The following is a 26,172-nucleotide window of genomic DNA, read 5'->3' as shown; positions in this document are numbered from 1 at the left end:
AGACTTTGTTTCGATCTCGATCAAAGAGAGAGAAACTTTGTTTCTTAATGAAATTGATTAATAATTGGCTTTGGTTTGGAAACTTGAAACCGATTAATTGAAACTAATTATTAATCAAAATCGATTATTTCAATTTAAAAACTTAAAACCGATTAATAATCGGTTCAGTTTTGATTTATCTTTGGTACATCTCAAATTGAACCAACAAACCAAAACCAAACTGATTTACACCCATTTCCATCATAAAGATACTAATTCACACCCTTGGATGCGAGGTTACAAGAAACAAAACATTAGAAGATGAGAGTAGGGTGGTAGATATTGGGTTAGAGAGGTATCACTTATCAATAGTAGTAAAGTGGTGTTCCATTCTCTACTACTTGTGTGTTGTGTATATGGTGAAAACTAAAAACAAAACAAAGTGGGAGAGAGAGGTACATAGGTCCAGCGGATCCCACATCCCAAAGACCCAAACACCATTTTTTTTGTTTTCTTAAATTGCATGGGATGATGATGATGATGATGATGCATGGTCCCTGGAACTGCATTGGTTTCTGGTCAGAAAATGACCAAACGATCCTCCAATCCCCCCCCCACCTTAGTGGCTTAGTCCGGAACACGCCAGGAAAAGTCGCGCCCAGGGGTGTTCGGTTTGCACCCCGAGACCCTATGTAGTGATGTGACCCAATTACCCCCAAATAATGGGAGTAAAACGGCATGTGCCTATTTCCTTCTTGGAGTCTAGTTGATTGGCCATCTGGCCTATTTATGTCTTTTCAGATGGAGTAGAGCATCGGGTTTGGGATGAGGAACATGGAAGCAGGCACGGGATACTCTCTCAAACACGGCGTATGAGGAAGGTCCTTATGATGGATCAATCTGGATCAGTTACTTACATGGGGACAGGTGGGGACAGATCTGACCTCTCTATGGGGTGTGGGTCTCATATTCTAGAGGTGGATACAACACTCCATTAGAGGGTTCAGATCTGTCAGCACCCATCCCTATGTACATGGTAAATCCGAAGACACCCATTGTGTACCCCCTTTCTTTGTCTCCATATATCTGAGGGTGATGGTGTAGCGTAGGGACTAGTAAAAATGTGGATGATGATGATGATGAAGATGGGATAAAATGAATCAAAGGTACTAATCAAATAACAAATAGGGGAGGGGGGTGTGGGTTTAGTCCCACATCGGGTGTGTGAGTGTGTTGTATGTTGTGTATATCTGTCATTCCATGGTCCTAAAAGTCCGATTAACCTTTTGGGATTGGTGTGTGGTTTGTGTGACTACACTTTCATCAAAAATAACAAATAGGGGTTATATGATGATGAAAGCCACGTAATGATGAGAATGCAAACCCCACCAACCCTACACACATTTCCTACATTGCATGGCATGCACCACTTAGTTTTTTTTTGGTAAACGGCATGCACTCCTTAGTACATGGAGAATGGACCGTATGTGCGGGTGAACATACATGTGAGAGGCAAGGCAACCACTTGTCATCTTTCTTTTCATAATTACCCTTCCTCCTCCTGTTAATGGTAAAAATGGAACAAGTGGTTAACTCTCACATGTATGTGCGGCTGCACATACGTGTAGGTCGAGGAACTAAAAACTAGGACATCATCATCATCATCATTATTAGTGTTTACTACTAAACATGACTTACTCCTAAACTCCTGATGTATATAGACCTGACGAACAACTGAAAGTAGGAGTGATGAAGAGTCGAAGAGCTCACACCTTTTTAGCTACTTCCTCCACTTAATCTTTCTCCCTAATGACTAAACAACTCAACAAACAATTATAATGACAGTGTACGACATCATTTTGATTTGGGAAAATAACAACCAAGCTTCTGGTATCATGTGTCTTCTCACACTCTTTGTCCATCCTACACTTTCGCTCTTCTCTTTGAGATGTGGTTTTCGTGCTCCCATTGGTTTGATGTGGGAGATTTCAATCTATAAGCCCAAATAAACCATCACATAGATTAGGAAAAAAAAAAATTAATGGCTTGATTGGAGGAGTGGGAGTAAGTGGACTCGTGGAAAAAATATTTTAGTATTTATGTTTATCTAATCTAAAACTAATCTAATCTAATCTAATAGAACCTAACATATCATCTTGTGGAAAGTGCAATATACTAGGGGAGAGAGCCTTTGCATTTGATATGGGTCCTCTCTAATTAAAATCCCACACAAAACTCTTTTAATTATTTTAAACATTAATTTCTTCATGGGTCTCGAAGAATAGTTACCCCTTTTGTCCCTTACCCCAACTTTCTCAATTTACTAATGTGTAACAGTACTCAAACCTTGGTAAAATCAATCAAATTCCTTGTATCATCTCCTCTCTTTCTAGTCTTACCTCCCACACATTCTAGAAGCTCCAATGGCTCGCTTAATTTACTCACACAATTTAATTAAAATGGTTATGGAAAAGAGCTTGCCACGTTGTTAGAGTGAAAAATCACATCAATGAGAGGGTGAGAGACGGATTCGTTCAAGAAAGAAGCTCACACCTTGTGTGAGGAGATCGAGAGTGTATTATTGTGGGTTTCTTGACTCATGGTGGAAGAGGGCATGGAACGGAATTCCCACTTTAGCATCGTGGAATCTTCTTCCCAAAGATATGCTTAGTTACCTTTTTATAGTAATTAAGCCCCCATTAAGTAGGACAATAGGTAGTGTAGGTTGGCTCGGCGCATGAGGAAAGAGTTCACATGCCATGCAATATCTATCCAAGTTTTCCCCAAGTGCGATATAGTAGTGCCAGCGCCGATTAGAAATTAAGTAATAGAAATTAAACCAGAAAACAAAAAGAGCAACACATGCCAAGCATTTCCATTTTCCAATTTGTAGTTCCGTTTGGTAGAACTTTAAAGTGGAGAAGTAGGGCTTTACCACAAAAAAAAAAAGTAGATGTAGGGAGTAGCTAGGGACTGAATCAACCCAACTCATATGGCTCGTCCTCAGTGGAGACTTGAAAGTGAAGGTGAAAGGGAGGGATCGAGGTATTCGATCGGCTCTCCTGCAGTCGTGGCGGGAATTGGAGGATCCAGCCCAGCAAAAACATGGGTGTTTGGGCCATTTCACAGGCGACCCCCTATAAAATGACCCAAACACCCTTGTTTTTGTTGGGCTGGATCCTCCAGCTCCAGCCACGGCTGTAGGAGAGCCAACTTTGGGATCGAGGTGTAAACATGCTGATACAGAGTAAAATAAACTTGCCACTTGTAAGGTGACACATGGACAGAGCATATCGAAAAGAGAATTGATGAGATAGACCCATGCTAGGTCATAACTTTCCAAACAAGAATCAACTCCAAATCAAGCACCTACTATATTATCGTCCTACTCGGAATAGGAAACAAGTATCACCCTGCCTCAACACCTCAAGAAGATCTACAATAGCAAGTTGGAACCCCAGAATAGTAGGGTAATCTCCCTAGGAACTGCAATAAAGGCAAGGAAATCTCCTTAAAGTCATTGGAAATAGAAATTTTCCATAGCAGGATTCTCCATGCTTATCCCATCTCCTAAAAAGAGGACTCTAATCACCACCTTACATTACAAGGTACTACAATATGTGAACTCGCTCTATTATTATTGAATTTTGTCACAGAACAGACTTAGGCATCGGAGAGTCCTCACCATAGTCCACTCCAACCACCTTTGGTGTCTTCTTTCTCTCACGTTTTGCAGGTCATCCGATGACCCTAGATCGGAGTGCCACCTTGACAGTTTTCTGCCGCAACACACACCATTTTAGTCCGTTTCTCAAATAGATTGATAGCACGCACACAGAGAGAACTCACCCTTCAATGAGAAAGTCAGGGGAGTCTCTGCAAGGACGACATAGAAAGTGAAACCTCCCTTATGGGAGCAAGTGCAGCAAAGGAACAGTCACGCTGTGTCTCTTTCAATGCAAGACCACTCAGCATCAGCATTTCTGGGTTCTTATGTCCTCTTTTATTGGAGCTTTGTATGAGATCCACACTGTCCTTTACTCGACTAGATTGAAAACCCAGAAGACCCAGAGAGCACAATAAGTGTAAGCAAGTCTCAGACATGAGAGACATTGGCCGCTTATTCCTATTTCCTTTGTCGGGGACAAAGCAATTGAAGCAAGAAAACACATTGCTCTGTCATGTCAAACACGAAATTTGTTCTTACCTGACTCATGCACTCATGCATGAGCGATATCTTCTCAAGTTCAGCCCAGTAATTAGGAGGAGATGAAATATGGGCTCCCTCACATCCCAACCTTTATCATGCCCATCTGGGAAATCGATGGGCTTTGGGCTTTGAAGCTTTATGTGCCTAGCTTCTGTTTTTCTGCTTTTTGTTTCCTCTTGCTTCATCAAAATTAAGAATAAGTTCTTAGTTCTTACCCAAAAAGGAGAAATAAAAAACAAGTAGATATACTGTAGGATACTTACGAGGGTGACCAACAAGGTTTGACGAATAAGAATCGGATTGGGTGAATCGCTCATTTTGAATCAGAATCGGCAGCAACTGATCAATTCTAACCGAGTTCTTAACTCTTTTATTGAATCGGTGGTGAACCATGTTCGATTTTCATTTTTGGCTATTGTAACTTCTGGAATGATCAGTCCCATGGCGGAGCCTTTTGAATATAGTCATCTGTGACAATACGTTGAGTTCCATCTTAAATGTATATCATAAAAATGTATGATATTTAGTTAAATGAGGGTGGGCCTTGGTGCAACGGTAAGGTTACTCCACTGTCACAGGTTCAGAGTCTGGAAACAGCCTTTCTGCGAAAGCAGGGGAAGGCTGCATACATTATGATCATCATTCCCTAACCCCTCAGTGGCGGGAGCCTCATGCAGTGGATGGTGAAGTGAAAAGTCTTTTGCCACTTCACAATGCACAAACAAGCGTATCTCCATCTCGACCTCCCTTTCACACCACACATTTGCCAGCTAGATGCACTCCTCTTTTGCAAATTGTCCGTTGTTAGAAGTTTGTCTCAAGGCAAGCATCCAAGCAAAGGAGTCTACCTGAAGGGCACCTGGTTCCCCCGACTTGCAAGTTCCATGTAGAAGAATTTCACTGAAACCCCTCTCCTACATGGTCCACAGATCCACGAATCCTGAGTCTGGTCATTTGGGTTGTGTCCCTCTATGATCTGCATTAGCACCATATACGCATCCAACTGAAATTGATTCAAACCCCTCTGGTTGAAAGTCTGCAATCCATTTAATCTCCCCTTCCTTTCAGGGGACAAACAGGCAGAGCAACTTTCAAATGGATGAAAAGATGAAGCTCAATAGAGGATTGCTCTCTCGCTTTCCCAAGTACTTGGGCTGAAGCTATGGCTGCAACAAAAATAGACAGCACACTACTTAGGCAGGTATAGCTCACAAATTTAACCGAAGGAAACTTAAAATATACAATATAATGCTGAACTAGAGAGGGGAGACACCTTGGATCCAGTAGCAGCCAACACAGACGAAATGAGACCTTTTGGTCAATTTCATGTGTAAATTTGTAGTTGATGCAATCTTGGGCCACAGCACATCGTATCTTCAGGCCAACTGATCAAAAACCACCTCCTTTATCTGAAATTCTACTGCCTGTTGAGAGATTTAAGGAAGTTTCTTTTTTTTTCTTTTTGAGGCCACATCATGGTAGCATGTCCATAAAATAATCTTCAACAAGGTAAGATCCATTATCAGTAACTTCTGGATATCTCTGATGATTATTGGCTTACAACTTCAAACTATTTGATTGCATTATCTTTTAACTCAATCATTCTTTTCAGATGATACATGCAATTAAAAAACTCCAAAACAAAGCCCAAAAATTTAGATTTTTATATCTATAAATATGCAATCAATTTTCAATGTATTCCAATCCTTGAGTTCTGGTTTGAAGTTCTGCCATGAACCATATTGGAGAGACAAAAGCCATCATAATGCCCCCCAGGAAGAGGAAACAACAACAGCGGCAGCGGAAAGAGGGATGATTCCAATTTTAATTCACATTCCATTGAATCAAGAAACAAAATCAACTTCTATTTCAGCCAATGGCAGTGAGGTTAACAATCTTTCTTCAGGTTTTGGAATTTAAATCTGTAATGCCTGCAACGATACCTTTTGTGTTCCCTTAAATCTACTCACTAGGAGTACAGAAAGGGAAGTGAGTATACACGTCGTCCACACTCCTCATAAGATTCAGAGGTTCCTTCAAGAATCCAGATTGAAGTAAGTATTCCATGAATCTCAATTGCAGACTATAACAGAGTAACACTGTTGAATTGTCTCGACAGAATATCCAGTGGTTGTCAGTATCAGTTGCTTCAGCTTCAGGGTAGCTCAGGTCCTTTGGAAGCCTAAAAATAAGTTCAAATTGCTTTACTTGCTCTGTGCATTTTTTTGGGGAATTTTTTTTTTTTTCATTGTGTCTCCACCATTCATTCCTGATATGAGCTTTGCAACCTCAAAAATTAAAAGGAGACTCAGCAGGAATACAGAATGATTGGCGTCCATGACAGAAATCCAGAACACTAGATAAATGAGTTACCAACCCTGACTATGCAGGATCAATGTTACATCTGTAATATCTGTCTCCATTGAAATCTCCAACAGGATCAGTACCTGCTTAAGGCACCAGTTAAATGAACTCCAGAACACTAGATATATGAGTAACCAACCCTGACTATGAAGGATCAATGTTACATCTGTAATATCTCTCCATTGAAATCTCCAACAGGATCAGCAACCTGCTTAAGGCACCAGTTAAATGAACTCCAGAAGAAAGAATTAGATTTGACCAGAGAGCTGCTGAATGGAGAAGAAAAACCAGAAACATCTGCTGGGATGCAATGCCAGACTGTTCTACAGAGGCAGAAAGAGATGTCCATGTCACATTCCTCATGCATGATTAAACTCATCCACCAAATTGAAATTCAACTGATGCCATCTAATATATCAGAATGAAAAGAAGAAGAAGAAGATGAAAATTACAAGAAAAGAAAATGACATCATTGAAGTTTATGGACATTTACTTGTAACAATATTTTCATATCATATGTGAACTACACTTGAAGCCTAAAACTTGAGGCAAGTTAACGGATATATTTGTTGCAGGAAAGGGATACACCATATATTAAGTCTTTGTCATTGCACTACATGGAATTCTATATATAATTCAACATAATATATATGAGAATGTTACATATTAAAATATATGCTGAAATTACTTCAAGACCATAACTAGAATACCTCAAGTATATGCATTACATGTGATGCTTCATTTTGTCATCAGACTTCAGGCTGAATCAGAGGCAGTGAGATATGGCGTACTTTTGGCTTTGAGTTTTGCCATTCAAGTGGTCTGCTGCATTAATGATTGCAAGAAGCCATCAGAATACTAAGTAAACATGGACAGAACTCTTGGAGTATTCTCCTCGTAATGCCAGATATCAGACATCAGACTCGGCTAATCTTTTATTTTTCATTCATGCTGATAGGCTGGAGCTCATTCATACTCATCTATTGGCTCATTATGCTTCTTCTCCAAAGCTTCGTTCTTTTTTTTTTTTAATAATAATAATGCCTTTCCTATTGGTCCTTAATTTCTTTCCATTTCTAATTGTTTTCAATTATTTTACAGGAACTACAACTTGTTTTTGGACAGAACCAAATTAGAGGTTCAACCATCCATGTATTGATACACATTCCCAAACAAACTAGTACTTAACATTAAATTCATGTAACATAGAGTAGCTTAATGGCCTTTTTGAGGCAATAATGCACAGGTATAATAATAAACAGGCATCGAAGGAACTCCTCTTTTAAAGTTCATTTCCTGAGGGTTTGGTTGAGTAGAAGTGCAATGAGTAACCAAACACAAAGTAAAATAAAAAAATTTCCCACGGTACTTCTAAACAAAGATCTCATTGAAAAGTTCCATTTTCCTCTTTCAGTCAATTCAATTCACTTCGAATCACATGGGCCTTATATTTACTGGCCTAGAGATCATCCTCAGTGCCAAAACTGCCCGTTGTGGTTTCACATAACTACATCCACATTCTCCATAGCAAAAATGTTAGACCAAAAGATCAGGCTGGTACAACCATCAAAGCTTCTACTTCGTCCAGAAAGCTAAAAGACGCCATCAGAACCAATCCCCATAATGTTCTTGAAATTGAAATTTATATGTGACCCTCATAAAGAGTCCTTCCTTACATGTTAAAACAAGCATGCATAATCAAATCAAAATATGCAAGTTTCTCAAAACTAATGATCTTATCAACTGGTTATAAGTCTGCTTTGGCACGATTCAATTGGTAAATGAAGACCGATATAAAGTGTCTACCAGAAAACAGTTAAAGTTCTTACCAATCAAGCTCGAGCCTCCAAGCAAGTTTTCAACATCACATAGACTTGGACCTCAACAAGAACATTCTCATCAAAAGCAAAGCAAACAAAACTGTAACTTGTTAGCAAAGGAAATTTGTTTGAAACTCGTCATTGACAAACATCTGGAAGGCTTTGTTGGTACAAGAATCAAGGGTAATAACCATACATACAAAATGAAGGGTAGTTTGCACAGGGGTAAATACACATTGCAACTTGCAAGTGAAATTAGGGTAGGATTTCAATAAATTTCCCACATTACAACTCAGTGACCTTTCTATTCTACAATTGTATTGGATAGAACTTCTTTCTGTCTTGCTATACATCCATAAATTAGCGATTAGAAGTTGGCAATTGCACCAACCACCAAAAGATTTAAGGAAGAATGTTTGACTTATCTTTACACTTCTCTGAACCTCAATAGATACGCATTCATAATGTGAAGGGATCAGGAGGAAGATGAGCGACAGGAACCCTGGACATGGTGACGTTCCCTCCAAGCACGTGAGTAGCAATGGAATCTTCGAATTCAACGGGTTTAACTGGCACCACCCTCTCAGGCACAACCTTCTCCCCATCCACCTTAGCCAACACCTCAAAGTGCATCTTCACTGACTCTGGCCTCGTTCGCCATTCAGGGAAAGCTTCCCAGTTAACTTCTTCTCCGCCTTCCTTCAGACCCTTCTCTACCCCAAAGCCAAACTTTACAAAAGTCTGGGCAGAAACCTCCGCCTTCAACAACCTGAACGATCCTTTCTCGTTAGCTTTCTCACCCAGTACAGAGAGAAGCAGCGCCTCAAATCCTTGCAGGTTGGGATTCGACCCATTGATGGACGCCAGAGGCCACATTGTGGTGAATCGATCGGGTGTGAGGAGTGTTGTTGGCTCGCCTGCTTCTCCTCCGTCGACGGTGGAGATGGCTTCGATCCCTTTGGTTCTCGACGGTGAGGACAGCTCCACCAGGCCCGGGGCCAGACGCTTGAGCTTCAGCTTGCTATCAGAAGAAAAGGGCGATGAGGTGAGGGATGTCGGCCCCACTATGCGGAGTGACAGAGGCTGTGCCTCCTGCGTGCGCGAGGTGTGGCGGAGATGATCGGCAAGGGTTAGCAGACCAGACGCGAAATTCCCCTGAGATTGGTTCAGTGGAAGTGGGAGGTCGAGAGGGTGGCGCAAGCTTACGGACCTGGCGCCCTTAACTGACACCACTGCGCCATCTGCTAAGACCACCTTCTTCAACACGCCGGCATCGACATCATGCTGCAGGAAAAAAGGAAAAAGACGAAAATTAGAAATCAAGAACGAGAACGTCAAAGGATTTGAAATTCAGGGCAAGAAGAGATTGAGAACAAACCGGCAAGGAAAGCCTCATATCTTTGGCGTCCTGAATCCAGATTTCCATGGGTCCGGAAAGCTGAAAGGGAGCGAGAACCGGCGACACAGGATCGTCCGATTTCCGCCGACTCTCGACCAAGCTGCTACGGTCACCAGATACCGTAGATCCTTCTTCGGTACGAAAGATGGGCAAATCCACGTACTCCCATCGATTGACGTCCTCGAGAAGCTTAAAAGGAAGAACCTTCTTGTCTATCTCAATATCAAACTCGTAAGCTACAGAATGCCCAACCAACGCATCGCTGAGATCGAAACCAGAAATCTTCAAGTCGTTGGCTTGAAGTCCTAATGCCTTAACGGTCGCATCCCGTAGATCCTGCACACACAAAAATCGATATTTTTACAACAAGAAGAAGAAATTGATCTTATGGTCAAGATAAGAAGATATGGTGTGAAATTTCTTACAGAAATCGCCTTCGGACTTCCTGCGAAACTTCTGAGAGCATCGGTTGATCCGAGTGTTGAGAGTAGTACGATGAGAATTGCGGTTTCTGCTAAAAATGGGGATCGAATAGCCATGAAAGACTGGATGGATTGTTGAATCGAATTCGAAGAAATAATCAAAGGAAGAAAGGAGAACCCACAAATGAATTGTTTTTAGGGTTGAAGATGAGAACGTGGGTCGGTAGGAATGATGGGAAACAAGCTATATAAAAAGGCATGCTGACATGGACAATTGACGAAAACTAACCAATAAGGCATGCTGACATGGACAATTGACGAAAACTAACCAATAAGGCATGCTGACATGGACAATTGACGAATACTAACCAATGGGAAGCGAGGTAGTGATACGAAGCTTCGACGTCATTGGATGTCCTTCGTTGTTCGTTCGGTTGTGTCTTCCGCTGACGTGGTTGTCGTGATCTTTACTTCTTCTGGGACATTCCTCGTGCCAGATTGAATGTCACGTTCGGTTTTACGGTTTGAGATTTATTTTCATTCCTATTTCCTATGCCAACCCTGCCACAAAAAGCAAGAGGTTAGGATTAAAATGCTCTTTAATTCCTTCATCTTGCAGTTTGTGTTGGAATTTTTTCAATAATTGTGTGGACGGTTTTGCATCATTCTTTGGTTCAATGTTGGCCTGATTTTTTGGTGGTTTTGGATCATTCTTTGGTTCAATGTTAACTTAATTTTTTGGTTAAGGAACGTGTATCTTCAAAGAGACATATTCAAGGGACATGTATCTTCAAAGAGACATATCCATTTAATATAGGCTCATTCATAACACTTGGATTGAAATCTTTTAATCTAATCCATTGATCCAAGAGACACACCTACACCATAGAATATAGATGCATTCATAGCACTTGGATTGCAAACATTTAAGAGATCAAAGAATAATTAAGGCTCTAATTTAAGAAAATTTTGGCAGCAATAAATAAATAGAATTTCTCTTTTTTCTGGTATATATATGATGGGCAACTCGATAGATTAGGGAGAACATGGAAACAAAACAGGGATCTGTTTGGTGGTATTAAGTAGAAGCATATCTAATCCAAATCTAATGGGTAGATTATGTGGATGTTGGTAACAAAAGTTAAGATCTAAAGTTGCAAAGATGGAGAGGGTGGGGGGAGAGAGAGGGTAATAACAACTTCTTCAATATCCTTCCCAACAATGATCTCTACCTCTCCAGCAAGAGAGAGAGAGAGAGAGAGAGAGAGAGAGATGATGAGACTTGCAGAGAAGAAGAAAAACAGACAGAATGAACGATATGTAAGAGAGAGAAGAAGAAGAACAACACCTACTCCGACAATATTCCCCTCCAACAACAACCTCCCTCTTTGACTACAATTTTGATTTCTTTTCCGGAAACAAATCATCCCTCTCACAACAAGCTCAATCTCATTTCAAGTTTCCATGTATTTCAATATAATCCTGCTCAAATACGATTGGTATTTAGATTTGAATTTGTATAATTGAGTTGTACTGTATGTTTAGATAAAGGTATGATAAAAATAAATCATATCTATATTATTTTTGTATGTATATTTAGATAAGTTTTTCGATAGATTTAATGAATCTGATTTAATCCTAAAAAAGAGGATGAAGGAATTCTTCCTCCCCTACGGGTGAAAGAAAACATTTATCTTATTTTAATAAATAAAAGGGAAGCAGTTTTCTGTACGGGAGTGTGGCCTACGCCAGCACTCCCATGTGTCTGTCTCTCTCCTCCTTAAAACAAGGGGGTAGAGGTGTCTTTTCACATGGGGAAGAGAGAGATAGACTCATGGGAATGCTGGCATACGCCACACTCCCTATGCCAGCACTCCCGGACAGAGATCTTTTTCCCTAAATAAAAATAGTAAGAACATCGACCAAGAGGATTTTTCATTTTGTAAGGAATGAGGCAATCATTTTTAGGAGGCAATGTATGGGACCAAATAATTATCCCCTCCAATTCCTCTAATAGGGGGGAGTGGACCCCACCTTGGGTAGTGTTTTCGGGCAGGGGGTAGGGTGGTCATTTTCACCCCCCATGTGAGGAATTGGAGGAATTGGAGGGGATAACGATTCGTATGGGACCCCTACGACCAATCAACGTTTTTTTTTATTATCTATTTTAAAGATATATTTTTTGGTAGAATATATTTTAAAAATATGAAACCCACATAAATTGATACTTTTTTAGACTAATAATTAGTGGTAGCATGCAAATTCCTTCTCACGATTACAGCATAGGAAAAGTTGGAAAAAAAGTTGGAAAACCCAATTCAATAAATGGTTTTTAAGTTAAAATCACATCATTGTCAGTTACGGTGCACGTTAGCACGTAAGATTTTCGATCGCTCTGCAGGAGCACGTTAGCACCATCTTGGCTATGGTTTCATGGCTGAGCCTCCCACTGCCTGGGGGGCTCACCCTTCGGACGGCGCGGTGCCGAAGGTATCTCAGGCAAGGTCTTTTGCTTCAGTGGTGTGTAGTGGTTTGTCTAATCCTCCATCTATTGCAGTTCGCAAGCCATCCATGCACAAGGGAACTCTGGCTGTATTTTTTTCTGAAGAAGACATTGCAAGATCTGAGGAGCCATTCGCCTTAGCTTTGGTGGCGAAGTGCTCATACGGCAGGCCGTTGTTGTTCAACTTGAACCGCTCAATTCAATCAGGTTTGCATCTGTTGGTGGATGTGGTGGTTTCATCTCTTGATGCAAGGCATGTTCTACTACGGTTTGTAGGTCATGCGGATTATGTGAGGGTATGGCTAAAAGACTTGATGGTGATCAAAGGGTTCCCAATTCGGTTTTTCAAGTGGACACGTTCGTTCAAGGCTGGGTTGGAGTCTCCGGTGGTGCCGGTGTGGGTTTCGTTCCCAAACTTGCCTGTCAATCTATATCATGGGAATTTCTTTCTTTCGGTGGCAGGGGCTGTGGGGAAGGTGTTGAAGGTGGATGGGGCTACGTCGGGGTGCACGAGAATGGTTGAGGCAAGGGCGTGCGTGGAGATAGACCTTCATGCCAAGCTGTTAGAGCACATTTGGATTGGGTGTGGGGCTTCAGGTATCTTCCAAAGAGTGAAGTTTGAGCACTTGCTGTCTTACTACATGGAGTGTGGAAAATTGGGGCATGCGATGGAGTTTTGTCGTAAATGTGCAAGGGAGTCTCTGCCAGGGGGAAGGATGGCTGCTGCGCAGCGTCCAGGAGAGGTGAATGATGCTGGCCATGGTTCGAATGAGGTAGTGGATGCGGATAACTTGGTGCAGTTGGTTATCGGCCCTGTTTGTGAGAATACGGGAGAGGTGCTTGTTGCTGGGCATGGTTCGAAGGAGGTTGGGGTTGCGGATAGCTTGGTGCAGATGGTTAACGTCCCTGCTTGTGAGGCTGGGATAGATACTGAGGAAGGGGGAGATATGGTAGAGGGAGGCTTTAATGCGTTGGGTGATCTGCAGAAGGAGGGGGGTGAAGAGGTCCGTGATACAACTCGTATGTAGTTGGTGCCTTGGGGAGTAGGCCGAGAGGTATGTAGCAGTGATGCAAGTTTATCGCCACATGATGCCCTTACAGATGTTGACAAGGTGGGTGGGGGTGAGAAGGCTACGGAGGAGATTTTGGATATGACGGCTAGGGTCAGTGTACGGCAATGCCCTAGCAGTTTTGAAGGGCATAGAGCAGAGTGGTTAGCTAGAATGAAGGGTCGTTTCACGAAGGATGATTCAAGAATAGTTGACAGTACAAAGCATCAAAATGGGTTTGCATCACTGGAGGACCTTCGCGAATGCCGGAAAAGGATTGATGATTCTTACAGGGCTTTTTTGGTGCGATTACAAGAAGAGAGGGGTTCTCAGCCTGATGTGGAGGCGACAACCAAGGAAGAGAATAGGACTTGTCAGGGTCCTAGTACGAGTCAAAGAATGCTGACGCGGTCCATGAGACCGAACCCTCCCCCACGTCATGTGTATAATGAACGTGTTGTTCTGGAACGTTAGGGGGGTGGGGAATAAGCCGACTTTGCGGCTCTTGAAGGCCCTGGTTACGACTGAAAAGGTAGATATGGTGGCTCTCGCAGAACCTAAAATCCAATTTGCGAAGGCGGCTCGAATAATGAGGAGATTAGGGATGGAAGCAGTTTGCTCTAATGGAGTGAATAAGAGAGAGAATCTAGGTTTTTTGGAAGCATCTTCTTCAAGTCAAAGTGGTAACGGAGCACGTGCAGTTTGTTTCTCTGGAATGCACGGATTGGGGCTCCAATAGGTTCTTATTGACTTTTGTGCATAGGTTATGTGCGGATCGGCGACTTCTCTGGGACGATCTCTTGGACAGTGTGCACGAGTTTAGTCTCCCCTGGGCAGTGGGAGGGGATTTTAATGCGGTGTTGGACCCTCTTGAAAAGGCAGGGGAAGAGAAGCTTGTTCTATTTCTATTGAGGATTTTGGCAATTTTGTGAACGGGGCAAGGCTAGTTGATGGGGGCTTCCACGATAACTCCTTTACTTGGTCGAACAACCAATCTGGTGGGGGTAAAGTGGTGACTCGTCTTGATCGGTTCCTGTTTAATGGGCAGTGGGCAAATCTTTTTTCTAGCTGCAAGGTTTTACACATGAGTAGGGTATGCTTGGACCATTCGCCACTGCTCCTACAGTGTGCAACGCAGGTGACACATCATATCAGGTCTTTCAAATTTCAACAAATGTGGATCTCTCATCCAGGATTTGTGGAGTGTGTCAGGGAGAGTTGGGAAGCCCCAGTTCATGGCTCGCCCCTTCAAATCTTGTTCTTAAAGCTGAAAGCACTGCGGGGGCACCTTCAGGTTTGGAATAAAATGGTTTTTGGCGATATTCATCAGAATGTCAGAAGAGCGGAGGACAGGATTTGTAGGGTTGAGATTGATTTTGAGCAGAATCCTTCGGCAAGAACTAGAGAAGAATTGGAGGAGGCTTCCAAAGCGCTCAATGGTGTTTTGTTACAGGAGGAAATATTCTGGCATCAGAAATCTAGAGTTCGTTGGTTGAAAGAAGGGATAGGAACACAAAGTTCTTTCATACCACAGCTAGGATGCGCAGATTAAGGGTTGGAGTGAACAAAATTATAGGCTGGGAATGGAGAGTGGGTAACTGAAGAGGAGGACATCACAGTGGAGGTGGTAAGGTTTTTTACAAAGGCTTTTTCCACTTAGGGCTGCCTTTTGGATGAGGAACTTTTTCAGAACATTCCCTCTCTTGTGTCGGAAGCGGAGAACACCCTTCTTTGGGTTCCACCGCTATTGGAGGAGGTTAAAGCGGCGGTGTTTGAATTGTCTGCGGATAGTGCCCCAGGTCCAGATGGCTTCACAGGTTATTTTTTCATGGCATGCTGGGATATCATTGAGAATGATGTGTGGGCTGCTGTTAAGGAATTTTTTGCAGAGGCCGTGTTACCACGGTATTACACCTCAGCTAACTTGGTGATGATCCCAAAAAAAGAAAGCCCTGAGACTATGGCAGATTTCCGGCCCATCAGTTTATGCAACTTCTCATACAAGATAATTGCTAAGGTCATCATGTCCAGGCTGGTTGGCATCCTCCCAGGCATCATTTCGGAGGAGTAAGGAGCATTTGTTCAAGGCCGAAACATTCATGACAACATAGCATTAGTGCAAGAGGTTGCCTTAGATATTAACAAGAGGACCCATGGAGGGAATGTGATTCTAAAGTTGGACATGGCAAAGGCGTATGATAGGCTTGAGTGGGACTTTTTATTCAAAGTGTTGTCTAAGTTTGGCTTTGCAGCAGAGTGGGTCCGACTGGTCAAGAAACTGGTGGAGAATTGCTGGTTTCTATTGTGATGGGGGGGGGCTCCCACGGGTTTCTTCAAATCCTCAAGGGGGGTGCGACAGGGGGATCCACTATCGCCAGCGCTGTTTATTCTGGTGGAGAAGGTGCTGAGTCGTGGCTTAAGGGCTTTGTTCTTGGAAGGGAGAGCTGAGTTCTATCGGCTGCCTAGGGGTTGCCCAGGTGTCTCACACAGCCTTTTTGATGATGACACAATTATTTTTTCAAAAGCCCTGAAATCGTCCCTGAAGCAAATATGTGGTTTCATAAACAGGTATGAAGGGGTTTCAGGACAACTTGTGAATAAAGCTAAAAGCTGCTTTGTGTTGAGTGAGAAAGTTTCGGCACACAGAAGTCGAGTGGTGGAGATGGTTACAGGATTTCCTAGGAAAAGGCTGCCTATCACCTACCTGGGAGCACCCCTCTATGCGGGTGAGTTACTTCGATGGTTTTTTGGCCAAACTGCGATCTAGAGTGGCTGGTTGGCAAGGTAAGATTCTCTCTTCAGGGGGAAGGGTGGTGTTACTAAGACACGTATTGGCGTCCATGCCGATACACATCATGTCCACCTTGGAACTGCCAAAATCGATGGTGAGAAAAGTGAATGGAATATGTGCTGATTTTTTATGGGGTTCTTCGGAATGGGGAAACAACACCACTGGGTCAGTTGGGATAGGGTGTGTAAGCCTCTCTCAGAGGGCGGCCTAGCGGTCCGTAATTTTTGTGAGGTGGGAAAGGCACTGAGGTTGAAAGGGCTGTGGAGAATTATGTCCAGTGAGTCTCTTTGGTGCTCTTTATTTCAAGGGAAGTATCTTAAGAACGAGCACATGGCACTAGCAGTTGTGAAAAAGACAGGGACGGTGTCGTGGAGGAGGGCGCTGCAGTACAAAGAATTTCTTCTCAGAAACTCGCAATGGCTTCTAGGTAAGGGTGAAATTCGGTTTTGGTTGGATAACTGGTTGGGGTGGGGTGCACTCATGGATTTTGTGGATGGTGCGTTAAATCTGGATTTGGCGGTTAGAGTTAATGAAGTGATTACCAATGAAGGGTCATGGAACATGGATATATTGAATAGAATCGACTCAACCCAGGTACGTAACAGCATCTTGAATGGTCATTTTATGCTCTCTGATAGTGAAGATTGTTTAATTTGGAAGCCAACAAGTGATGGTAGACTCACCATGACTTCACTATGGAACGAATTAAGGCAAGCTGAATCTGAAAAAGCTTTTGCAAAATGGTGTTGGAACAAGGCCATGCCACCCAAGGTGGGCTTCTTCACATGGCAGGTACTAAGAGGGAGGATACCCACCGATGATGCAATCCAGAAAATGGGGGTTCCATTAGCATCTAAATGCTCTTGCTGCAGTAATTCAAGAGTGGAGACTGCTACGCATGTGTTGGTAGCAGGAGGAACAGCTTGGAAAGTGTGGAATTTTTTTTCGAGGTTGTGTGAGATGGAGCTCATCCTATTACAAGAGGTGCGTGGACGAATTTCTCTCTGGCACAACAATGCGTAGCCCTCTAGCCTACATGGCCAAATCATTGGTATGCTCCCATCTTTTATAAAATGGGAATTATGGAAAGAAAGAAATAATAGAAAGCATGGGGAGAAGGAACGCCCGGCCAACAATATAATACAGGTAATAAGGAGGTGGGTTGTTGAGTTACGCTGTCGATAGGAAGCACGCCCTCCTTCAAAGAAAAATTAACGCTTCAATTTTTTGGAATTTTTCACCAGCCTAAAGGGTTTAAAGCGCCTACTATGGTGTACTGGAACCCTCCAATCTCCTCGGTCAAACTAAATGTGGACGGGGCGTGCAAAGGCAACCCGGGGCTAGGCGGGGGTGGAGGAGTAATTAGAAACGGAGAAGGAGCAGTAATTGCTGCCTTTTCCAATTTTTATGGAGACAGCACCAATACCATTGCGGAACTAAGGGCGTTGAGAGATGGCCTAAGGCTATGTGAGAGCCTTGGATTCAGGGAGTTCTATGCTAATTCAGATTCAATAACTACAATCTGTTGTGTTGAGAAAGAAAGCCATGGAAATTGGAGGGGATGGTATTGGTTCAAGGAAGTTTTGGGTTTGTTAAAAAATCTTAAACCGAAAATCTCCTTTACCTTTCGCGAAGGGAACAGGGCTGCGGACTACCATGCAAACTTTGCTTGTGAGAGGAAAATAGATGAAGTTTTCCACGGAGAATCTCAATTACCTCACGCTCTGCGAAAGATAGTTCGTGAAGACTCGGTGGGGCTCCTGATGATTAGGGCATGAGATAGATTTCAGGAAAGGCCTTGTAAACCTGGGTGGGTGTGAGCAAGAGTGTTAAAGAGTGTTTTCTCTGTAAGGGTCAGGGGTAAGGCGGGCATGTCCCCACCTCTTGTATTCGTGGTTATTTTGTTCTAATTAATAAAATTCATCGGGGCCGGCCCGGGTCCCAGAGATGTTAGGGTTAAAAAAAAAAGAAGTTGGAAAACCCTCTTTCTTCATCCTAAGGTTTTGTGCAGTGTGGTGTACATACACCGTCATGTCTTCAACAGTTGAATGACGGTAGGGGCACAGGTATTATTACACGTTTGTCCCTCCACTAGTCCACTCTCATCCAACAGTTGAAGCTAGGTACGATCATGTACATTCATGGTTGTGAATAAAAATTAAGTTTTTCCAAATATATATAAATATTTTTGGGGAAAAAGAACGCAACCCAATTGTGCAGCATACGTAGCTCCTACGCCCTGACATAGGGGTACGCAAAATGACCGGTGCACCCCCCGAAAACCTGAAAATGATCAAGGATGCAATAGTCATTTCTCACACCCTTGTGTCAGGGCATAGGAGCGGGGTGTTTGGCATGACCGAGTGGCAATCTTTCTCTCATACCTTTTTTTTTTTTTTTTTTTAATTTATAAAAACGATACATAAATATGTCATTATTAATTAAAAATTTCCATAGAAAACCCTATCCACCATATGATATAGTTTTTCCATGTACTTGATGTGTTTTCTATTAAAAAAAAATTTAGGCAATTATATCTTATATCTTGTGAATGAAAAAGAGGTGGAATATCTCCCTGTGTCTATCTCTCTCCTCCCCTCCTATGAAACTGCACCTTGTTTTGAGACAGAGACAGAGACAAAGACGCAGGAAGCTCTAATGTACACTACACAACCTAGTAACATTCTCTCTACCCCTTTTTTTTTCATTGCAAGGCCCACATCAAGGCCAGGCAAGACCAATATGGGGCCCAATAAGGGTGTCAATCGACACAGTTTTGGTTATTTGTCTCAGTGCAGGAGACAGGATAGAGAAACCAAAACTTTGCCATACCAAGAGCATGAATGCATTTCAATACAAAAACCGTACCAAGTCGGTTTGGTTTCAATACGATTTTTATTAGGTTTGATAGACAGTTCCTTATTCGGTTTTAATAAGCAGTAGACGGTATGGTTTCTATTCGTTTTGAAAATTCAGATACTGAGATACATATATAACATACGAGATACATCATATATAATTATTACACATTTATATTTTTATCAAGTTAACCATTACTAACGCAATTGTCTCCCACTATTGCTTATTAAATTAACCATCCGAATCTAGTTACTAAGATAGATATATAATGTATACCAAGATATATAATATATAATTATTACACGTGTATTCTTAGTTTTGCTCGAGAATAGGTAATTTGGTCTGATTCGATTCATACCAAATGATTTTACCTTAGATACAAAAATCGTACCATATTGTATCAAGAAAGATTCCTTTTCTAGATACCAAAACTGTACCGATCTTTCTTCGGTTCGATTCGATACACTTTTAAACTGTCGGGTTTAGTTTTGAATCCAAATTGACACCCTTGATCCTTAGGGCCTAAGGGGGGGCGGGGGAGGCACACTTATTTTTGTAGCGAGCCCATCAGCTCGACTTTGAATCAAAATGAGATGGGTTGGGCCAGGCTCGTACGTAATTTGGTTCAAATTTGTCATTCTCCGATGGGCCTGGGCCCCTTGCACCCCCTAGCTTTAAGCTTTTCCATTCCTAATTATTGATTACTACCCCCAAAAAAAACACAAATCCTAATTATTGATATGGACTTAAGGTTCAAGAACAGGGGATTCGTTTCAGTTGAAAATTGGTCAGTATCGGCCGGAATTAACTTTGAGTCCAAGAAACCCTTCTCGGATGGCCGATCTGGATCGGCAGGAATAGAGATCGAACTTAGCGATTCGAATGATCTGATTTCGATTCCAAAATTTTAAACCCTGTTTGGACTGGTCTGATCAAACATAAATGAAGCATTTCCATCTCTTAGATCACTAAGATCATCAATAAATTATCCTAAATACCATTTTCCTCAAATTAAGATAACAGTTAAGACATTAGGAATTACATTATATCCATTTATATTAGGATTTAAAGTTGGATTTTTGAGCCAGGCTTAGGCAGGGCTGAGGCCAGATGGGCTAGGGTTAAGATTTGGATTTTCCAGCCTGAGGATGGGCTGGGTCATGCTAATGAGTGGGTATAGTGACCAGAAGCTGGGACTGAGTTTTCAAAGTCCCAGCCCAGCCCAGCCCAGCCCAGCCTAGCCTAGCCTAAATTGGACCTCAAGTTGTGGTCACTGCTCTTAGGGAGGGAAGGTGATTCTCCTGCCAACCCATGTAGGATGCCCAAACCAGACCAGGGTTTGGTCCCTTAGCCCCATTATTGTATGGGTTGCGGTTACTGATAGGTCCTTGATCTAATGGGCTGGTTCAGCCCTTTCAACTCCAGTAGAATTTGCCCTAACCACCTGGTGCATGCATTTGTCTAGTTTCTTATTGAATCTATAGACAATACTATCAACTAGTGCCATATGGAAGGGTGATGTAGTAATTTTAACCATTGGACATCTTACGAATGATCTGGATTGACCATGTGCCAGCATTTCAAATCAAATTTAATTTTGCACACACTTTATGTTGGTTATTTCTCCTTGTATTTTTCAGTCATTCATTGTTTTCAAAAAAAAAAAAAATTTGGATTAAGTTTTCCTTCACCCGTTGGGGAAGAGGTAATCTCCATTCCAATGGTCGATCTGTACAAAAAAAATCTTTATTCCAATGGTGATATTTTCTTGAGAGTTAGTTTTCTCTCTAGGAGTGTGGCCTACACCAGCACTCCTATGTGTCTATCTCTTTCCTCCTCAAAACAAGCAGGTAGAGGTGTCTTTTCATTTGGGGAGGAGAGAGATAGACTCATGAGAGTGCTAGCATAGGCCACACTCTCGTATAGAGTTCTTTTTCCTTATTTTCTTTTGTTAAGAGGTTTTGTGCACTGTGGTGTGCATACACCGTGTCTTCAACAATTAATGAGAGTAGGGGCACAAGTATTATTACACACCTGTCCCTCTACTCTCATCCAACAGTTGAAGGTACGATCATGTACATACACGGTTGTGAATAAAAATTAAGTTTTTTTTATATATATAATTTTTTTTGGGAAAGAGAGCGCCACTGGTCGCGCAGTGCACGCTGCCCCTGCACCCTAACATAGGACGTGAAAAATGACCGCTGCACCCCCTGGAATCTCAGAAATGACCAAGGATGCAACGATCATTTCACACGCCCCTATGTCAGGGCACATGGGCGGCGTGTTTGGCACGACCGGGTGGTGTTCTTTCTCCCATATTTTTTTTAACAAAATGATAAATATGTCATTATTAATTAAAAAATTCCATAGAAAACCCTATTCACTATATGATATAGTGTTTCCGTGTACATCCTCCAATGTGCTTGATGTACCTACACCCATGAGAGAGAGACACACGAGGGGCTAATGTATACTACACAACCTAGCTAGTAACATTCTCTCTCCTTTTTTATGTTTTTTGTTGCAAGACCCACAATGGGGTTAAGTTTTTTTTTTTTTTTCGGTGAATATGGGGTCAACCAAGTAATCAATGTCCATCAATGCAATCATCCCAGTCAAAAAAATGTTCACAATGACAATAACTATGTATTTAATTAGAGTTCTTCAATCTATCACTATTTTCTCAAACAAGGTGTGACAGTTCCCAAAACAATATGACAACAACAATATCAACACTCAAAGAGAGTGCTTTATCTTTAATTTACAGAGCAGTAGTAGAACTCAAATAACTTAAGAAACAACTATAAATCAGAGAACCCCATTCAATTTTACATAAAATATTAGACCTAGACTTGAAATCGAATCTGGCTTACTATTTCATCTTGTTAAACCAGGAATTCTTTCTTTTCTCTTACTCTCTATTTTGCACCAAATCAACAACAATAACTAAACCTCAGATCAAATCAATAGCGACGGTCATTCTCCGTTTAAAAAACTCAGTCTTTCACAATCTTCAAGCAGCAACTCATGGATCTCCTTTTTATTAATTTTGCATCTCACTTTCTCTCTTCAATTTTGCTACCATCTCTATTGGGGGGGTACGATGCTTAGTATTTTGTCGCTTGCATTAGTGGGCTGATTCCAAAGGACCATTAATAAGCCATGGGGGCCGAAAGTCCCGATACCTCAAGGCACGGATTGGTTATTTCGTTAAACTATCTGATTAAGGTTTCACATAAATTTGTAGCGAGGGTTATTTCTCTGTAACTATCGACAGAATATCCGCCGTAAACAATCTCACCTATCCGCAAACGATCTCACATTCCTTTCTCAGCACAAGGAATATTGCATGACAATGTGTATTATACTATTACCTTGTACAACCTCATTTTCATATTCGGTTACCTTGTGTGTGTAATTCTAGGATTTCCAACACTATAGAATAATCTCTTGTAGCACTCATTGATTCTATATATGCAAAGGCTCTCTCTCTATGGAGAGGCAAGCTTGATTCCTAAGTTAACAGTAATCAATTTGAGAGAGATGTGAGGACGAGCAGTTGTAATCTTATTCTCCATTGATAATGAAGCAGATCTTATCTCATCATGGACGTAGGTAGTTTTGTCGAACCAAGTAAATCCAAGTGTGTATTGTGTGATTATTTCTTTACGATTTTCATTCTTTTCTACTTCGTTTTAAGGTCACGTTTTTCTACATTATCAGAGAGAGAGAGTCATTAATATCGGACAGAGATGCAAGCATGTGTTGGGAGTTGGCCAGCTTAATTAGTAGATTAATCATATATAGCTTGGGTTAATTATTTAAGAAACAAATCCAAAGACTTGTATTACTAATCAGGCGACAATGTAATCGGCGACAAACAAGACAAAGTAAAACTACGAGAGATGGGAAATGACAATTAATCATAAAATTCTTTGGTAAGGTGGCCATTTTCGTTCTCAAGAATTGGAGTGGGCAGCTAATTGAAGGGGATAATGATTCCGATCACAATTTGGATCCTCTACTGCCGAGCTGCCTGGCAGGACCGTGCTGCCCAGACACGGTGCTGTGCGCAATGTCTTCCTTACCTCTGCCCAAACGCCTTGTCCGAGTGGGGGTAAGGCGGTCTTTGCACGCAGCACCGTGTCTGAGCAGCACGGTCCTACCGAGTAGCTCGGCAGTAGAGGATCTGGGTCCTGCATGCCTATCTGATCATCCCTAACTAACAAGTCACCTTAATTAAAACTTAAATTAATCAACTTTATAAAGCTAATTAACTACTTTGATATATAGGTCCTCCATATCACCTGTATTAATGTTGTAACAATCACTCCAAGCTTCTAACACTAAACCCTTTTGGTGTGTTTAATTTTCAATATTAGCATTCAATACTACATGTTAGCCTCTGAAATGTAACACAGAAATAGTAATTTATATATGTCAATAGATCTGTCATTAACAAGAAGAGGAAGAGGACAGGTATCTGCGGCTCGATCACTGGCAAGAAATTAATGAAGTGAAAATTAAGCTATGTTTAACTTAAGCAAATTATAGTTATTCTAACCACACATGCATTTTTTTTAGTGATTTGATCGATATTAACCCAAACCCATGTACGGTCTTTAATTAGTTACTTCACTATTTGGAATAGAGCTATGATTAATTCTCTTCCCACGTCTCAAGAATTCTTTTTCCAAAGAAATTTGTCAATATCAAATTGTTGTATCTGTTGGAACTCTACTGAAAGTGTTGACCATTTTTATTCTTCGTTCTAGTGGATCTCAGATAAATTTAATGGTAAAACTCCCTATGAAATTATTGGTAAGTATATTAACTTTCAATGCAGTAATCTATCATATCTGATGAAAAAGAAACAAAAGAAGATTGACATCCTGTTCACATACTATTGAACAGATCTTGAAAATTGTTTCTTTCAAGATTAAAAATAAAATTCTTAAAAAATACACTATTTGTCTAAACATGATATATCTCAAAGTTTACTACAAATTTTCTTGTTTTTTTAGTATAGGTTTAAGTGCAAATATAGGAGTATGGAAAAAGTGAGGATCAGTCATCACATATCGTGTGATCATGTTGCTCCAAAGCTCGAGGTAAATGGCAATATAATAATAATTTTTTTAAGTCATCATTCACTAAGTCAAGCATTAAGTATATGTTAAGTATATTTAACTCATGGAAGACTTTTTTTGTCCCCCTCATATTTTTGTCTTCTTCTAGAAGATTATTAATTATGGTTCTTTTAGATCTTTAATTGTGGGATTTAGATAAAATTTTGGATATGTCGACCATAATATTTTGCCCATTTTGGATGATGTAAGTATTAAATTTGTATTGTTTTACCTAATTTTTTTTGTGAACTTTTCAATGGTACATTTTTATAATATGTATCGCACATAGTCTACTAGAGTACAAATTTTTATGATCTACATTTTGCGACGAAAACATCTGTCCCAAATTATTTAACACATTGAGGGGTGTCAATAAGAAAATCTCATTTCCAAAATATACCTCTTTTACCCTACTACAACACAAGGAAGACACTCAAAAGAGGCTCTACTTACGACAATTCAACCATCAATGGAGGACTTCCACTCCACAATTGATTTTTTATCTCATCTTCAGCATTGCCATCAGCAAGGGAAAAAATCAATCAATAGTAGACAAATTTAAATCTAGGACTACCCTATCCGTCCTAAGAACATTCTCTTTGAATGATGAAATTATCAGAGCAATTATTCCAAGAATCATTCGATCTCATAGTAGTAGTTTTTTTTTTTTTGCAGGAAAATCCGCAAGTTGGTTTACTTCCCAAAGCAATGGGAAATAATCCAAGAGATAGATGAAAGGAAGCTCTGCAATGAATGCATTGCTGCAATAAAAAACCATAGGAATTTATTGATGTCACACGCACTGTACAATAGCCATCGAATCACACTCAATCCACAATTGTCCAATTTCGAAACTCTTGAGCCATAAATATGCCATGAAATAGAGCAGAAAATTTTGCAAAAAAATTAGAATCCTTACCTAAAAACTGAGAGTAACATCCCATAGTCACCCCTTTAAAATTATGAAGAATTCTTCCTGCACCTGCCAATCCAGGATTACCTAACGCACATCCGTCAGTATTAAGTTTGATCCACCCAACTTCAGGAGCCATCGAACTTATCTCCAACATCAAAAGAGGCAATAGGGGAGGGAAGGTGAAATCAAACTTCACCCTAAGAATTTTTCCATGCTTGTCTATCATTTGAAGACCACTTTCCTTGTAGTATATATGTATCAAGAGTTAATTAACCTAATCCATTGAAAAGGTGATATTTTCAAAAATGAAAATAAAAAAAGGGTAGGCTACATATCTAGTGAATCTTGGGTTCTTACGAGGTAGATTCAGACCTAAAGTAAAAGTAGTGAAAATGAGACGTTCATAATAATTTATACATTTTAACAATCGAGGTGAGAAAGAGAAGTGAAAGTTTTTTTTTTCCCGAAGAATTTAAATAAAATATTCCATAGAAAAATTTGGATTCCATGTAAAATATGTATAGGAAAGTGTTCCCCATCCAAGTTATTATTATACATTCATTATGTAGACCAATTAAACAACAAGCTTTATGTTTGTATTGCATTTGTCAACCCTATCGAATACATCAATATATTGTTATACAAAATAAGTAAAAAAACATTGGCAAAAAACTTAGGAGAAGTTAGAAGGAAGGCCTTTTTTTCCCCATAATCTCTTCCTTTCTTTC

General features: G+C 40.9%; 1 protein-coding gene across 1 annotated transcript; it reads right to left on the bottom strand.

Annotated features, from left to right (window-relative positions):
- Window positions 1-8,555: 8,555 nt before the first annotated feature.
- Window positions 8,556-10,311, bottom strand: LOC122662632. Its single transcript, XM_043858319.1, has 3 exons — window positions 10,198-10,311; window positions 9,752-10,108; window positions 8,556-9,657 (listed from the first exon to the last, which is right to left on the bottom strand). Exons 1-3 carry the CDS (start codon window positions 10,309-10,311, stop codon window positions 8,833-8,835), a joined length of 1,296 nt encoding a protein of 431 aa, XP_043714254.1. The 3' UTR covers window positions 8,556-8,832.
- Between the last annotated feature and the right edge of the window lie 15,861 nt (window positions 10,312-26,172).

Source organism: Telopea speciosissima, chromosome 5 (assembly GCF_018873765.1).
Source record: "Telopea speciosissima isolate NSW1024214 ecotype Mountain lineage chromosome 5, Tspe_v1, whole genome shotgun sequence".
Lineage (NCBI taxonomy): Eukaryota > Viridiplantae > Streptophyta > Magnoliopsida > Proteales > Proteaceae > Telopea > Telopea speciosissima.
The sequence above is the reverse complement of the archived record's forward strand: the minus strand, read 5'-3'. Positions and strand labels throughout refer to the sequence as shown.

Coding starts and splice junctions, on each gene's coding strand:
- LOC122662632 (XM_043858319.1), bottom strand. CDS start 10,311: ATGGCTATTCGATCCCCATTTTTAGCAGAAACCGCAATTCTCATCGTA. Junction 10,109..10,197: donor GAAGTCCGAAGGCGATTTCT/GTAAGAAATTTC, acceptor TTGTGTGTGCAG/GATCTACGGGATGCGACCGT. Junction 9,658..9,751: donor ATATGAGGCTTTCCTTGCCG/GTTTGTTCTCAA, acceptor TTTTTCCTGCAG/CATGATGTCGATGCCGGCGT.